Here is a 17,087-nt window from a genome sequence, read left to right on the forward strand (position 1 = left end):
CCCCACCCTTCTCAGCGGCAGCCTCCAGCCCCCAGGCCAGCCGCCATGGACCGATCACCACAGCAGCTCTCCCTTGCCTGCCAGAGGGTCCTAGAGGACAGCAGTCACTCACCCCTCTGTCATAGCTGTCCGCCCGCTCCACTTTCCACGACAGGTTTTCGATCTCAGCCTCCAGCTGAGCCTGCTGGTATTCAAACTGTATGGGTAGAGCAGGAGGGTCAAAAGGAGAGGGGACGGTAGCCAGGGCAGGGCCTGCAGACGGGAGGGGCAGAGGCAGCACCTCAGGCTCGCAGGAGCTCCAGACAGCTGGATGCTGTCCTCAGAGGGCAGTGCTACTTCCTGTACCCAGAGCCAGAGGCCGATCCAATGGCTGCCCACGGAGGGCAGCCAGGTGGCCAGGCTGCACTTGCCCTGCACCCCCAAAGAAAGGGGAAGGGCCGAAGCCACGGAGGAGAATGCTCCCAACATACGGGGAAATGGCCGCTGCAAACACAAGTCAAAGTGCACATTCACTGACACTGTGCTCCCTGAATACTTCGTTTTTTTCAGCCTTTCTGAAAATCAAGAGTCTTCAAAATTTTCAAATCATTTCACTTAGTAAGTATATGCCTCTTGCACAAAGAGGTTTCCCAATGTCTTATTTGTGATAGTGAAAAACAGAAAGAATAAATACCCCAAATGATGGTATGACCATATAATGGGACATCTATGCAACTATTAAAAAATGGCATTTTCCAGCCTGGTGAATAATGACAGCTGCAAAAACTGTTGTAACAAAAAATGTCATATATATAACCATGATTATAGAAACAGTACTAATTTTCAAAGGCTGGAAAATTCTAACAGTGCTCATTTCTTTCTGGGGGGATGATGGATGATGTAAATGTTTTCCTAATTTTTTTCAACATTTGAACAATCAGTGTGAATCACCTTATTAATTGGAGAGGAAAAAATCCCTATCTAAGATGAAAAGTACACAAAGATGCAAATGAGCTCCACAGTATTTAGGAACACGCATGCTGGGTATCCTCCCAAACATAAGCACTGGTTCCCAAGTGGTCACAGATATTTTCAGCCAGCCACCCTAAAAAATACAGCTGTTAATGGCTTCAGTACACCTGCCTTCCTAGTACACAAAATGGCAGCACCTGAGATCTGCTTTGGAAATGCCTAGTCGGGGCCCGAGGAACAAAATTTTCCAGTGGCCAGTTTTGTTTTGATTTTGTCCTCCCAGCTGCCAGGGGTCTGGTCCCTGCTCGCCTGCAAGATGCGGGCAGAGAAGGCCCCTCTGAAGCTAAGAGGACAGAGCAGAAGGACGGCTTCCCTTACCAGCTTCTTCCTGGGCCCGGACTCCATGTAGTAGGCGTATGGATACGTGTACTGCAGGGTGTATCGACACTGCAACAGAACACAAGGGATCTGTGTCTATGACTCCTAACTCCATGGACCTCACGTGCTGATACAGGTCTTACCCCACCATGCAAATCAGCCTGGCTCTACGGGCATGGGCCTGAAAGAGATGAGGCCAAGGCAAATAAAAGATGAACTGGGGGACAACATGGCAAAAATTGAATCAGAAATGGTCACAGAACACCCATGGTTCCTCTCCACACTGAGATTTATTACCAGCAGCTGCCTCAATGGCTCTTCCCTCTTGAGTCGGACCTCAGAGTCCACACATCTATCTCAATACTTGTCCAAAGACAATCTCTTATTTTCCTCTGAGTGATGCATGGATGGGACAAAAGAAGAGAAGGGCTCTCGTTTTCCCTGTGGTTCTGTCCCCACAGGCAGAGGCACCAGAATACTGAGTCCCCTGGATGTGCGGGGAGGGCAGGGTCCTCAGTGGGCACAGCCCAGGAAGCTGTGGACCCATGAGCAGGCACATGCAGGACTTCACAGGGGGTGAGCCCTGCCCCCGACAGTGCCTCCCACCCTCAGAGGTCTGGGCCTCACAGAGAACCAGGGATGGGAAGACTGAGGGGGGACAAACCTTGGCCAAGAGCTTGGCTGCATTCTGGAGGTACTGCCAGTCGATCCAGGTCCCCAGGTTATTCATGACCCTCTCCTGGATCTTCTCGTGAATCCGCTGGTATGTCTGTGCCTCCAGCTGCAAGCTCTTGTTGTGGTTTTCCCACTGTGGAGTCAGAGGAGAGAGAAAGCTGCAGGCATCCAGGAAGGTGCAGGGATTCAAAAGCCGTTCAGAATGGCCACAGCCTCATCTAGCTGAGGAGGCTGTGTGTCCTCGGGAGCGCACAAGGGGGCCTTCCTTAGCCCACACTACCAACCCTGTCTAGAGCCACTATCTGCCTGCCAGATCATTCTATCCGCTTAGAGCAACAGGACTCTAGCCCCGAGGACAAAGCAAAGCTAGGTACTCCCAGGTCTCTTGTGCTTAGAAACCAAAGGTCCCATGCTCTCTGGGCTTCTGGGAAAACCTGCCCTCTGAATCTGACTATTAACACGGAACTGGATTGGGGGGCATGGCAAGATGGGGGCTGGGGACTAAGAGATACAAACTGCTGTGTGTGAAATAAATAAGCTACAAGGATATCCTGAACAGCACAGGGAATGTAACCAGTATTTTATAATGCTGATAAATGGAGTATAACCCTTAAAAATTCTGAATCACTACATTGTACATCTGAAAGTTACAGAACATTGTAAGCCAGTTATACCTCAATTAAAGACAAACAACAAACGTGGCAGTGGATGGATAAAGACCACCTGATGGTCCTTCCTTATCCTTCACAATTCAGCGTCACACAAGGTTGGCAGGTCCTTCCCTGTTGGCTGTGCCTGGGGAGCCGAGAGCCGCGCCTGGAGGCAGCACTCGGGCCGGGCCGGCGCTCCACGCCCTGACTCCGGTGTGCACACGCCGCTGCGGCCACCGGTCACTGGGAGTTTCGCCCAGCAGGGCCAAGTGGAAGAAGCCTACCCTCGAGAAGCAGGTGCAGGAGAGGACACCTACCCTCTCAAAGTAGAACAAGTACTTCTTGAGGGCCTCCCTGGCCTGGGCTTGCTGGCTCTGGTTGACGATGTCGGGGTTCTCCTTGTACCGGCTGCACTCATAGTACTCGCTGCCATGGGTCTTCCAATCTCCTAGACACATCCAGCAGAAGTCTGCAGGGACAGAACGCAGCACTGACACCCACGACACAAGCCCGCGTTCCTCCACAGGCACAGGCACAGCAGGAGGCGGACAGAGCCGGCTCCGAGGGGGTCTCCTGACCAGAGCTCTCCCCGGCCGCCTCTTTCCAGAGGGCGTGGACACGTCTCATGCCTGTCACGGCCCACGGTCCCAGCAGCCGGTCCTTGCCGATCCGAACGACAGCCTACAGATGGTCTCCGTTTCAAGAACACATACGCTTAGTGCCTTTTTAATCCAACGCAGGCAGACACTGACCATACAAAGGCCGCTGGTCTGCTGCGTCAGTGCCTCCTGAGCAGCAGGATGACGTGTCCAACTGAAGCCCACCGGGCCATTCAGAGAACACCTCTGCCCTCCTGTCGACCTCCCACTCTCAACACCCGTCCTAAGTGCTGTACATGAAACTGGGGATGAAGCCTTTCCCCCCTTTTTTTCTTCCTTAAAAAGCACATTTTTATGGGAATTCCCCAGTGGTCAAGACTCAGTGCTTTTACTGCCAGGGCCCAGGTTCAATCCCTGGTTGGGGAGCTAAGATCCTGCAAGCCAGTGTGATGGAAAAAAAGCCAACCAACCAAACAAAAAACAACAAAAAAAGAGAAAAAGCAAATTTTTATCAAGCCCACTGCTACCCTATAGCTCATGCCCAGAATTATGACTCTGTTTCCACACTGAGGAAGCCAAGGGGGGAAAACAGAGATCCCCTATGGACGCCATATATCTGAACAATTACTGTGCCTTAATGGACAGGGGCCAATCATGGTTGTGTGTTCTGACTCTGCCAGAGACCCAGACAGCAGTAAAGACTGTTTCCCATGATTCACTGTCATAAGCTGGCTCACTGACTTCTGTATAGGGGCTTGTGTAAAACTTGGGGAAGCTAGAGCCAAAACGAGAGACCCAGAGGTCGCTCACTTCTCTTCTCCTGGAAGGCTTCACGGAAGAGTGCAATACGGCTTTCGCCTCAGTCAGTTAAGTTGTGGTTGCTACTATCTTAAATACTGCTACACTGCTTAGGGTTGCCCATCCAGATGGTAAACTATTCAGCAACGCGAGGTATGGTAGTTAACCCTGGGCAGTAAAGGATGGGGAGAGGACATACCGAGGACTCTTCAGTACCAGGACTGGGGTGGGTGCTGGGGTGTGCATGCGGGCATTTCTCTTTAAACTGTATGCATGTCTTACGCACTGTTCTAAGTGGATCGTGCACGTCCCTCTCATTCAAACACACGCAGAAAAGACAGGGTGGAATTTCACCAAGGAAACACGCCGCTACTCTTGGCCTATCTTCATTCTACACTTCGGCATCACAGTTCCCGTCTAAAACCTCGCCTTCACTACTCTGATTACAGTGTGACCCTGGGAGGACCCAGGGACAGCAGTGGCCAGGCTCTTACAAAAAGAAACCCTCAGGGCCAGCTCGGTGGCATGTCAGCAGCTGTGGAAGAAGTCTATCTGGACACATATTCTACCTGAAAGAGTTTTATTTCTTTACTTGAGCTGGCAGGAAGGAAAGCAAAACCAACGGTTCTGTGGAACACCGGCCAGATGAAGGAGGCCAGAAACCCTCTCTGAAAACTTTTATAAAACCCCAAAGGCAAACTAGGATTTGACTGCTTCCAGGAGAACCATGGGCAGCCTGCTCTAAACGGTGTCCGTCAGGCAGCACAGAAAAGCCCCATGCTACTTACCTGCCTTGGCAAAAATCAAAAGAACACACTAAAACTTTCTTCTTGGATGACTGAGGATATGTGAGGGTGTAAGAGCCATCCCACAGTTGGCAGCGGGATTATTTAAGGGACCAAGAAATAATAAATCAGCAAACCTAGAGCTGCTGTACTCTGGTCCTCATGACTGTAAGTGACGGAAGCCACCGTGTTTGATCACTGTATCATAAAAGCAGTGGGGAAAAAAAAAGCAGTGGAGACCCGTGCACAAGAAACAGAGACTGTGCTGTTGGGCCTGGTGCAGCAAGCTTGGGACTCACCGTGTTTACACTTGGAGCATTGCTGTCGGAGGGAAACAGAAGAGAACATGTTAAGGGCACGCTGACCAAAGGCTTCAGGCCACACAAGCAAAACGCACAGGCCTCTGCTCACCATGTGATTGCAGCCGCCGTTCTTCTCAATGCAGATGTTGCACTTGGGACACTGAGGAGACAGAAGGGCGCCGTTAGGCTCACGCACCATCAGGCCGGTTCTAAGACAAATTACACAAAGCTCCTGGCACCCGTGCCCAGCAGCTCATCGTGCGAGCACTTCTGGGGAGGAGCCTCTCACTTAAATGTGGCGGGTCGCTGAGGCTGGAACAGCAATTCAAGGAAATGAGGTCAGCAGGTTTGGCCCTGAAACACTCCAAGCTGAGCCGCGCTAAGTCTGCCACCATCTGTCCCTGCCAGGAGGCTGCTTGGATTAAGCTCAAGCTGAGTCAGTAAAAAACTGGCTGGCTTGGGAGGAACACCAGCGCAGCCTACGAGCTGCCACCCTGGGCTGGGGCCCGCTCAGCCTGCCTGAACTTCGGCTTCCAGAAGAGGGCACGGAAATCACCTCTAAAGCTCGCTCCCATCTGAGAGACGACAGCAGTGGGGACCAGTCTGACACCGGGTGCTTCATGGCCATGAAGAGGACCTTACTTCATGATGTCATGGTCACAGCTGCACTGCAGGGTGCCTCGCTTCAGTGTGTGACTGGCACCGGCGAGGGCCCCAAGTGCTGAGTCATGCACCACTCTAGGGGCTGCGGGCCATGCTTTCCCGTGGGATGTTTCCAGAATGAGAACTGGGCAGGCCTGGGCTTGCATTAGAGTTTTGCTACTTATTTGGTGTGGCTGTCAACCACCTCCCTCCCAGGGCTGTTAACGCTGGGGAGGCATTCAGTAAAACCTAGTTTTTCTCGAATGAGTTTTCCTGAGGTCAAACTTCTCCAAGCATTTCAGCATTTCATTAAAAGAAAAGCGCCTGGTGCATGCTAAAATCAACTGCTGCAAACTCTGCCGTGCCGGGGCAAGGGTCTGCCACCTCCATCACGAGCCCCATGGCCCTGGGTGGCACTAGGGAGGGCAGACCCAGGACAGGTAAGATACAGTCCTTACGTCTTTAGTGTGGGCACTAATGTAGTTGGCTGTTTCAGAGTCGTCTGCACACTTCGTGAGCCATTTCCGGATTGTGGCGCAGTCTGTGGGGGCGTGATACATCTGACGACACTTGAAACTTAAAACCAGAAAAGATAACCGTTAGGTCAAATCCTGTGTTTTTCCTTTTCCTTCTGTCCAAGCCAACAGATCTGGAATTAAGAGCTTTTTCAAGAGGTAAAATGTCACCTCTCGTGGCGTCCAAGACCTTGACTTACCCAGGATTATTCTGAAGTCTTGGGGGGACTTCTCTCAATAAACCCAAATGAGACATTTGTTTTAAATATCTTAGGTGATGTCAATCCTTCCTAACAGGATATCAAATTCAGAACTCAGCTTTTCAAAGGGCTCGGGGAGGGTATTCCGAGAAGAGGACTCAACTCCAACCCAAGGCAGGAATGAGATCCAGGCCTGGGAGCCCTGGCTTGTCTGAGTCCGAGGTACCCACCGGATGCACACTGTCGGCACCTGTGCAGTCTGTGAGGGGCACGTTACCTCTGACGATGCCTGAAACTCAGAATCAGAAAAGAAAAACCCTGACACTCGTCAGGCCAGGCTCCTGTGTTTTTAATTCCCCTTCTGTCCAAGCCAATGTGACTTTCTGGTTAAAGGCTCTCAGGCAGGTAGCCTACCATATGTCCTAGGGAAAGAAAGCCTTAACGTAGGACACAAAGGGTGGAGAGCAACCACAATGGTGGTTCTTAACGTTTGCTGAGTCACAGACTCCCTTGACCGTGCCTTGAAAGGCAGGCACATATGCACACGGACCCCATTTTCTCCCTACTTTCCTTGAAGCCCCACTGTGACTCTTCTGGACCTAAATGAAGGCTCTGCCATTACTGCACCTCGCTTTCCTCACCTATAAGAAAGGGGAACAGCAGTACCAATCACACACAGTCACTGACAATGAAGGGAAAGTGGTCAGGAGAGAGTGGCTCCGCTGGTAAGCCTTCAGTATGCTTCAGCTAGTTCCATCATGTTCACTGAATAGAGTAAACCCCAGATAGATGTAAACCACGTTTATGAATTGCAGTGTTATAAAATTAGCAGAATGGCCAACAGAGAGAAAGATTAAAGTGCTGGTGGCTGGAGCTTTCATATACGGCAATATGTGAATTATCTGTGCAGATAGATCTACCTCCACACAGACACGCAGTCTCTGGGCCCTGAGTCTTGGTAGCATAAACCCCAGCACATCCTCTAAGAGTCTGTGTCTCCTTCTTGTCTCCAGACTGAGTATCATCAAACATCTGCCCACGTGGAACAGCGCTGCTCTTCTGGCCCAAAGGCCCTGCCTCTCCCAGCCCCGCCCTCACAAGAGCCACAGCAGTGATGCTCGAGAGGAGGAGAAGGCACCAGCCAGGGCTGCTCGGCATCCACACTCACTCTTACCAGAAGACCTCGTTGCACCGATTGCACTGTACTCGGCGAGCTCTGGGCTCCTGTACCCGGATAACCATGGGGCAGTCTGCACCAGGGCATAGCTGGAGCTGGTAGTGACTCTGTGAACACACCAAGGGGGGAACAATGAGGACGTCCCCTAGCTGGTGCCTCCAAATTAGACCTCCCTGAGTACTCAAACGCCTCCTGTTCTTCCATCAAGGGGCTACAGGAATTCATGATGGATGTCATGAAGACCAGACATTAGGCAGGTCCTGAAAATGCCCTTTGAATGTTTAGCTTAAACCAGGGAGCAACTCACCGGAATGACCTAAGCTTAGATGACAGAATGGACTACAGAATCGCGTCTCTGAGACGAAAGTGCACAGGGACTAGGGCTGGAGAGGAACACGGCCCAGTCAGTTGTGCATGAGACTCTGAGGAGCTCAACAACCCTCAGGCATCTACCAAAGGCGGCAAACAGCACCCGGAACAAGGCCTTTTGTTTTTCCTGCAGCCTGTGCATGAGACGACCCAGACCATCAGTCAATCCAATAAGCTTAGGAATAATAGGCAAAGATCAAAATTATGCTGCATGGAGCCAGCAAGCCTGAATAGGTAACCCAACAAAGGGGAAGGACTCCAAAACTGACCACTCTGAGAACTTAAACAAATTGCCAAATCGCCCAAGAAGCAACACCCCTTATTTGGGCTGAACCACAAGGTGAAGGGAATAGAACAGCAACTCCTGAGATATGCCTGACTTATGTTTACCCCCTGACATACAATAGCTTGTTGAAGTAACTCTGCGGAAGGTAGAGGGGGTATGGCTTCCCTTGTGGCTCAGCTGGTAAAGAATCTGCCTGCAATGCTGGAGACCTAGTTTGATCCCTGGGTTGGAAAGATCCCCCAGAGAAGGGAAAGGCTACCTAGTCCAGTATTCTGGCCTGGAGAATTCCATGGACTGTACAGAGTTGCAAAGAGTCAGACATGACTGAGCGACTTTCACTTTCACAAAGCAGGTGTGCCTGACCATTCTACACAGGAAAGAATCCAAGGCTCAGAGAAGGAATCTAAGAGGTCAAAGGATACAGAGTGAGGAAGAAACAGACTTGGGATTTACTAGTGCTCTCGAGTTTTCAAACTTTTTAAAAGCTGTGCAGCTCTTTCTTCAGATCGAAAGCATCTGCTGGCAGCCTCCTCTGAACAGTAACTGGTGAGCATCTGATCGAAAGGAGGCTCAGGAAGACCAGGCACAACAGCAGCTGGGCATACCTCCACATAGTCCCTGAAGAGGTAGCGCCTGTATTTATCTCTCAGTTCTTCATTGGGCAGCAACGGAAACACGAAGTCCTCTGGTGTTCGAAGTGGGCAGTCCTGAGCCATGCAAGAGACACCTGTTTAACAAAGACAACCGGATGGACAACTGTATCACAGAAGACACACCTATAATGCACCTGCTGAGTTCACCCAACAAATTCACGTTTTACATAGGGAACCCCGGAAGCATCAGAATTTATTCAAAGAAGAGAGAAATCAATGTGATGCAACTAAAATATTATTACAAATTTTAAAATGATAGGGAATTCCCTGATGGTCCAGTGGTCAAGACTTGGCACTCTAACTGCCAGAGCCCTGGGTCAGGGAACTAAGATCCTGTAAGTTACACAGCACAACAATAACAAAAAAACCCCACAAAAACCAAAACCAACCAAACAACAAAAACAAGACCAATTAAATAGTATATATCACAAAGAGCACCAATTAAAAAAAACTGCTTAAAAAATCCCAGCAGGTTCTTGACTTACAATTTAGTTTTGTGATGTTTACTATTATGTGCATGTGACTACCGTCAACACAGTGAGCTTTTACAGATATAATGCTAATGTTAATATCATGGAATCATAATTTAACAAAGACTCCTTTAACTCATCACTAAGTCTGATTTGTGCTTACCTAAATCACAGTAAACCCTCTAGGAGTTTCTGAGGTATGGCTACCACTTTGAGAATCAAGATAGACAAGGCAGGCAGCTTAAAGGACAGTTCTCCCAAAAGGCAAGAGAAGGTAGCCTTGCTGTCACACCAGCATTTACATAAACGCCCAAACATTAGCCTTAATTCTTGCATCTTGCTCAGGCCTAGGGTAAACTTTGCCATTGTTCAGACTGACATTTTGGAAACCAATGGTTCTGATTTGGAAAACTTCAGTTAGGCTCACAAGAAAACCTGAGTAGCAGAAGGGGCAGGGCTGAAGCTAAACAGTTCCCGCCAGCCGGTTATGAACCCTACGGCGGACTCACCCACACCCACACCGTCCTTGACGAGCACGGAGCAGTGCTGCTCCCAGCAGCTGCGGCAGAACTGGTGCTGACAGGCCAGAGAGAGGAGGTTTTCCTTCCGCACAAACTGCATACACACTGCGCAGTGGTGAGGGGAGTGGGCCGGGGGCACCTGGAGGGAGGTACAGGGACGTGAGCCCGCCTGCAACAAGGGTCAGAACTCAACTGCCATGTGTGGGCTCTGCGCGTGCCAGTTCTGAGTGGAAAAAAATATTATCAGGAAGGCTTCCCGAAGGAGGTGGTAGTGAAGCTAGGCTTGGTGAACCCCTAGATTTAGAGAGGGAGAGAGAAGATGGAAATGAGATCTTACAGTAGTTTATAAGGTCAGGCTGAAAAGACCAGGATTTCCAAACTGTCAAGGTCCTGAGAGGTCATTCAATCTGCCTTCTTTTGGAGGCTACTGGGTTTCTTTTGAAAACTGCCCTCATTCAGCATGGCACAGAGTTGCTTCTCAACAAGTACTATAAACCCAACCAATAGGTTCTTAGGGGCTGAAGTGTGAGCCTCTAATAGCTCCAGAACCCATTCTCTGCTACACAAACTGGCAAAGACAGTCTGGGGACACCAGCCAAAGCCATAAACCAGTGAAAACCCAACATGAGGTTCTTGTTGTTCACTGGATACAGAAAATAATTTGAGGAAAAGGACCATACTCTGTCTAGTATGCTCCTGGAAATTCTCTAAGAGGCTGTGTAAGTTATGTGGTGATCTGAGCCCTAATTCTCCCCCATTCATTTGACAAATGCTGACTGAACTCTCAGCAACAGGAAATTGGTATACACTGTGGGATACGATTCCTAAACTTAAAAAGCACTTACAGTCTACTATGGGAGCTAAAAGCTATGAGTGAATCACTGCAATGTACATGTAAAGGTTGAAAGACATAATTAAAGGAGTTTGGAGGGAAGTGTTCCCAGGAGACAGGTTTTGGGAGAGATGGCTTGGATTCGGGTCTTTAAAGGTGTGTTCCATTCTCACGAGCAAAGATGGGGACAGGATCTGGACATTTTCCGCCAAGGAAGGCACCAGCAGAGTTAAAGAGGCATGCAGTGAACAGGCACCCCAAGAACACGGCAGGGACAGAGTACAGGCTATATGGAAGTGCAGGAGACGGGTGAGGCTGGAGAGCGCAGGCAGTGATGCACTCCTTGCCTATGAGGAAAATTTCCAAATGACGTCGGAAACAGAAGATTTAGGCCTATACTGGAACAAGTATCTTGGGGATGCTGCACGATAAACAAAGTAAGACGGTTCTCAATAACCGTGTGAGCCACAGCAAAAGCCACGTGTATCAGGAAGGGACACTCACATGTTTTGATGGATTGGGCTGAACTCGGGCCTCAACGAGCAGCTGAGCAGAATTAGACTTGTATCTACAAAACAAAAAGCATAAAGGGAATCAGAGCTCCGGTTCTGGAGGTATGGTGGTAAATGAGCTGACCTTTCTCTCTGAAGGTAATAAGCACTATGCCATGATGTATTAATCCCACTTGATGTGTCTGAAAGAAATAACTGGAGATATTGCCAAGTGTTATCTACAAGAGCACTGATTTAACATTAATGACGGCATAAAAACTCTGACCTAACTTCACTGTCCAACAACAAGAGTTTGGAATAGGATGGAACATCAATATGGTAAAACACTGTACCTTCATTAAAACTGGGGGTACAGAAAGAATATGCTGAAAACATTGGAAAATGTTCACCATATACTGAGAGAAAAAAGGCTATACAATATGACCCAGTGTTTTAAAAATGTACTCTGCACATTGTAAGGATATTCTCCATAACACAGACAATTATTACCAATGGGTGGGCAGGCAGAGAGAAGTTACAGACAGTGCCATCTCTTCCTCCCCCAAAACACCTTACCTGTCCAGTATCTCGGCAACTTGCCAGTGGAAATTAACTAATATAAGTTTAGCAACTGAATGAGATACCTAGAAAGAAGAAAAAAAGAAATCAAATTATAATGCATTTTTTTTTTCAGAGTGCTCTTACATTTTGAGAAATGCATACATTCCTCTCTACTGCAGGTCCAGGCTTGATTTTTTAAATCTTCCTCTTGGTTCTGTTTTATCTTTTACGTTCAGACTCTTAGAGTCTTAAACAATTTCCTGGATTTCTCGATTTTTCAACCTTTGTTTTCATTAGCAACCCTTCAAAGAAATTAGTTTGATTTCAAACTTACACAAAACCATCCTATCTACAGTAAATAAGGACCTAGAATCCAAAGTAAGCAGAAGAGCTGTAGGTTCCCTAAGGTAATTTATGTTTGCTGAAGCTGCTGTAGGAGGCCATACATGAGCACCTCCAGGTAGGCATGTTACTTGCAGAAGCTCTCCAGGCTTGAACTTCTTATATAAACCCAGAAAAACAAAACAAAACAAAACTCACCCCTGGTTAAAACCTCTGACTCTATAACAAAACTATTCATCCATAAAGACTACATGAAAACACAGACAAAGTATTTGGTATAAATGTTAAAATTTGCTTGAGAATAGCTTTTGGCTACAACTATATTTTTACAACCTGAAAATTATACTGTTGTATTTTATTTATTTATTTATTTTTGGCTGCAGTGCGCCGCTTGTGGGAGCTTACTTCCCTGCAGTGGAAGAGTGGGGTCCTAACCAATGGACCGCCAGGCAATTCCCAAAATGAAATTTCTTGACCTTCCCAAAGAAATAGAACTTCAACACCATACCTGGTCTGATCCCTTGATCTCAACAGCACTAGCAACAGCAACAAAGCCTCAGAATTAGCATACCAGGTGCAGCCCCTCCATGTATGGAATACGACACAGGCCTCCGCTGAAACTGAAAATTTTACTGATGACTACAAGTCCACTAATGACCAACTCAGAATATTCCAGCAGAGTTCTGGTGAGAACTGATAATGTGAAGAGAGGATGTGTCTCAGTTCAGTTCAGTCGCTCAGTCGTGCCCGACTCTTTGCGACCCCATGGACTGTAGCACACCAGGCTTCCCTGTCCATCACCAACTCCTGGAGCTTACTCAAACTCATGTCCATCGAGTCAGCAATGTGTCTAGCACTTTATTAAGTGGATAGATGTCCATCTATTCTTTCAAAGCCAACTGCTGAGGATACATCAATATATACATGTCTAGCACTTTATTAAGGTGGATAGATGTCCATCTCTTCTTTCAAAGCCAACTGCTGAGGATACATCAATATATACAACACTGTAGGCACACGCACCTCCCACCAGTCTCCTACAGGAGGCACTGTGATTGCCCACAGTATGGCCACAGTGTATCACAGACTGCCAAGGACTCAGTTTCCCCCAATTAATCCATTATGAATGTGAAGGAATTTTGAGACCGTTAATTAAAGCAAAATGTAGAATGACGGCACCTTGCCCCGTAATGGACACCGAGGAAGATCTACAGGGAAGTCAGGATACAAAGGGCCCTCTGAGCAAAAAGCAGCACAGGGTTAAGGAAGAGTACCTAGAAGACTTTATGCTAACAGGTAGTCTCCGAAGAGAGGCCGCCTCCTCCCTGATTTGGGCCACAGGAGAGAACTGACTTCACCACCCACTGTCACCCGCAGCGGTCTCCCAGAGGAAGAGATGTCAGGTGATGTGGGGGGAGGGGGCACTACTTAAATTACCTTTAGCAAGAGGGCCAAGACAAATATATGATATTAAAACATTACAGATAAAAGTCTGTCATTCTCAGAGTGCAGACAGCTGAGCTCAGGAAAGAACTAGCCAAGTACTCATACCATTTTCCTGCACAATGCTCAAAGAGCTTGGCAACACTCTGAATCTATCACAGTTGCCACTCTGTAACTGAGGAAGGTCTTCCACTCCTCTTATGTGTTCAACTGGGGAGAACAAAAGTCTTCCAGCAGAACCAAGACAAACTACTGCTGGACTGTTTTGATCAAGCAACTAATAACCTGTGAGTAGTTAGGATTATGTATTACCAAGAAGGACTTAAAAGTATCTATGTATGTACGTATGTATGCATTATCAAGAAGGAGTATTCATTCATTCATTCACTTTTGGTTGTGCCACAAAGCTTGTGAGATCTCAGTTCCCTGAACCCAGGCCATGGTGGTGAAAGCCCGGACCAGGGAAACCCCCCAAGAAGAACCTATAATGAGGTCAAACCTCTTCCAAAAAGGGTGATAAACAACCACTGATAGCCAAAATAGACTAATGACTTGGGAAGGACACATGACCATGTCACGTTCAAGACAGATGTGCGGTTCTATTAAGATCAACATGTAATAAGAAAATTAAAAGTCTTATTTATGTATGAGGCTTTTTTCCATTTCTGAATACACTTTCAGAAAGGAGAGCAGGAAAGAATACTTCTTCCAAATTCACTTTATGAAGCTAACATAACCCTGATAAAAGGCTGATTTAACATGTGAAAACGCCTAAGGCAATTCACTGAATTAACAAAGTAAAGGCAGAAAAAAACCCAAATGATCATTATAGTAGATACAAGAAAACTCGTTTGACAAAATTAAGGAATCATTCAAGATAAAAATTCTTTGCAAATTAGGAAGAAAAATAGAACTGCCTAAATCTAATACAGGGTGTCTAAGGAAAACATTATACTCTGTAACAACACAGTGAATGCTAAGATCGGGGACATGACAGGGAAGACCACTCTCATCATTTCATTTAACACTGTGCTGAAGGCCCTAATAGGGCATGGAGGGCAAAAAAAAAGGACACACAAACAAAAGACACAAAACTACCAGTAGAACTAATAAGTTTAGTAAGGTTAAAAAAATAGAATGCCAATACATAAAAATCACAAATGTGTTTCTACATAGCGGCAAATAAAAATTAAAATTTATTGATAAAACTAAAATGTATTGATAAATATATTTTATTTAAACCAATATATCTAAAATATGTCAACATGTTAATGCACTGAAAATTATTAATGAACTACATTTAACATCTTTTTTTTCCATCTAATTGCTCAAAGTCCATTGTATTCAGAATTATGGCACATACCAATACAACTGGCCACATTTCAAATGCCCAGTGGCTACATGTGATCACAGCTACCATAATGGACAACGCAGCTAGAGACAGAACACAGCAATCAAAATTAATCAAAATCAAAGCAGGGGTTAGGGTATACATTAATAGTTGATCCTAAAATGTATGGAGAGGACCCCAAATATCCAAAGCAACCTTGAAAGAGCAAAGTTGAAGAGACTTACACCATCTGACTTCAAGACTTAATATAAAGCTACAGTATTTAAGACAGTGGGGTACTGGCTTAAGGACAGACATATATACAGATCAATGTAACAGAACAGTAAACTCATACACTTATGATTAATTTTCTACTAAGGTACCAATGTAATTCAACAGATGATAAAACAGTCTTTTCAACAAATGGTTCCAGAATAACTGAACATCATTATACAAAACTCAGAACTTAAATGCTTAGTTCATGTCACAGAAAAATTACCTCAAGGTAGTTCACATGAAACTGAAAACTATAAAACTTTCAGAAGAAAATCTTTGCAATCTTGGTTTTTTAGGTAAAGATTTCTTAGCTATGACACTGAAAGCACAATCCTTAAAAGAAAAAATATGATACACTGGAGCTCATCAAAATTAAATTTCATTCTTCAAAAGATATTATTAACAAAATGGACGAGCCGAGTCACAAGATATATGATTTGCAACAGAAAAAATAATTGCAAATCATATATCTGATAAAGAACTTAATTCAGAACATATAAAGAACTCACACAACTCAAAAAGCTCAACATTATTAGTCATTAGGGAAATGCAAATTAGAACTAGGAGATACTACTTCACATTCACTAGAAATACAGAAAAATACAGAAAATTGACAATACCTAAGTGCTAGCAAGCAGGTGGAGAACCTGTAACACTTACATAATGCTGGTGGGAATGTAAGATAGCAGAGTCTCCTCAGAAAACAGTTTGGCAGTTTCTTAAAATGTTAAACGCGATCCCACTGCTAGATATTTATCCAAGTGAAATGCAAACATGTCCATGCAAAACTCTGTTATACAAACCATCACAGCAGCATATTTCATAAGAGCCAAGAACTGGAATCAACCCAAGTGTTCATCAACTGATGAAGGAATGAATGAACAAAACGTGGTACATATCCATAAAATGGAAAATCCTCCCTGGGCAGTAAGAGGAAAGCATTACTGACATGTGATACAGCATGGATGAACTTTGAAAACATGCCAAGTGAAAGAAGCCAGACACAAAAGACTACATACTATAAGATTCAATTCATATGAAATTTCTAGGAAAGGCAAATCTGTGCAGACAGTAAGATGATCAGTAGTTTCCTGGGGCTGGGAGAGGGGACTAACTACAAATGGATATAAGGGAACGTTTTGGCTGCTGAAAATGTTCTATACCTTGGATTGTGGTGATGGCTGTACCCTTGTTTACATTTACTACAACTCTTCTACTGGTACACTCTAAAATGGATGAGTTTAATGGAATGTAAGTAATACTTCAATAAATGCTAAAAATAAAATTGATCGATGGACAGACACATGATAAAGTAAACGCAGGAAAAAGTTAGCACCTGTATAATCTAGATGGTAGATAAATGGATACCTACTGTACAATGCTTTAAAAGTCTTTGTGTATTTTAAATTTTTCATGAAGTTGGAGGGAAAGTTTGCCAACTTTAATTCAATGGCAATCTTCTGAAAAAACAAATGTCACAAGAAACAGAGAGTTGACCCTTACACCATTGCATCAAAATAGTTCATTTTGATCTTTTACGTACTCCTCAGAATGAAAACATCCCCCTCAAGAGTTTTGAACATACATAGTTCTGACCAAAGATGAACTGACTAGACAATGTGAATTTTAGTATAAGTAGGCCTGTAATGCCAGTAACTTCACAACACTCCGGCTCCCTCTAAACCTCCCACACCAAGCCTCGAGGGAGGGAGGGAAAGTAGTGGTATACAGTTCATCAAACACTAAAGGGTCCTGAAGTCCCTGGGTGGTCCAAAGAAGGCTTTCAGAGTCAAAGATGGAGTCAGAACATGGTCAAGTGTAGCCCACCTTCCTTGCCTTTC

General features: G+C 45.9%; 1 protein-coding gene across 4 annotated transcripts in view; it reads right to left on the reverse strand.

Moving 5' to 3' along the window:
• Nucleotides 1-17,087, reverse strand: part of ARIH2 (ariadne RBR E3 ubiquitin protein ligase 2) — a 37,486-nt gene that overhangs the window by 616 nt on the left and 19,783 nt on the right. For 3 of the 4 annotated variants that reach the window (XM_025272681.3, XM_044933570.2, XM_006053216.4), the window contains 12 exons: nt 11,871-11,938; nt 11,308-11,371; nt 9,960-10,110; nt 8,933-9,054; nt 7,670-7,779; nt 6,239-6,356; nt 5,248-5,298; nt 5,136-5,157; nt 2,972-3,123; nt 1,994-2,137; nt 1,330-1,398; nt 113-196 (listed from right to left, as the gene is read on the reverse strand). In XM_025272681.3, the coding sequence (XP_025128466.1) occupies nt 113-196; nt 1,330-1,398; nt 1,994-2,137; nt 2,972-3,123; nt 5,136-5,157; nt 5,248-5,298; nt 6,239-6,356; nt 7,670-7,779; nt 8,933-9,054; nt 9,960-10,110; nt 11,308-11,371; nt 11,871-11,938 (1,155 nt within the window). Of the gene's footprint in view, nt 1-112; nt 253-1,329; nt 1,399-1,993; nt 2,138-2,971; nt 3,124-5,135; nt 5,158-5,247; nt 5,299-6,238; nt 6,357-7,669; nt 7,780-8,932; nt 9,055-9,959; nt 10,111-11,307; nt 11,372-11,870; nt 11,939-17,087 lie in introns of all 4 variants that reach the window. The other variant, XM_025272682.3, reaches the window with a different exon arrangement.

Source organism: Bubalus bubalis, chromosome 21 (genome assembly GCF_019923935.1).
Source record: "Bubalus bubalis isolate 160015118507 breed Murrah chromosome 21, NDDB_SH_1, whole genome shotgun sequence".
In the NCBI taxonomy this organism is placed as follows: domain Eukaryota; kingdom Metazoa; phylum Chordata; class Mammalia; order Artiodactyla; family Bovidae; genus Bubalus; species Bubalus bubalis.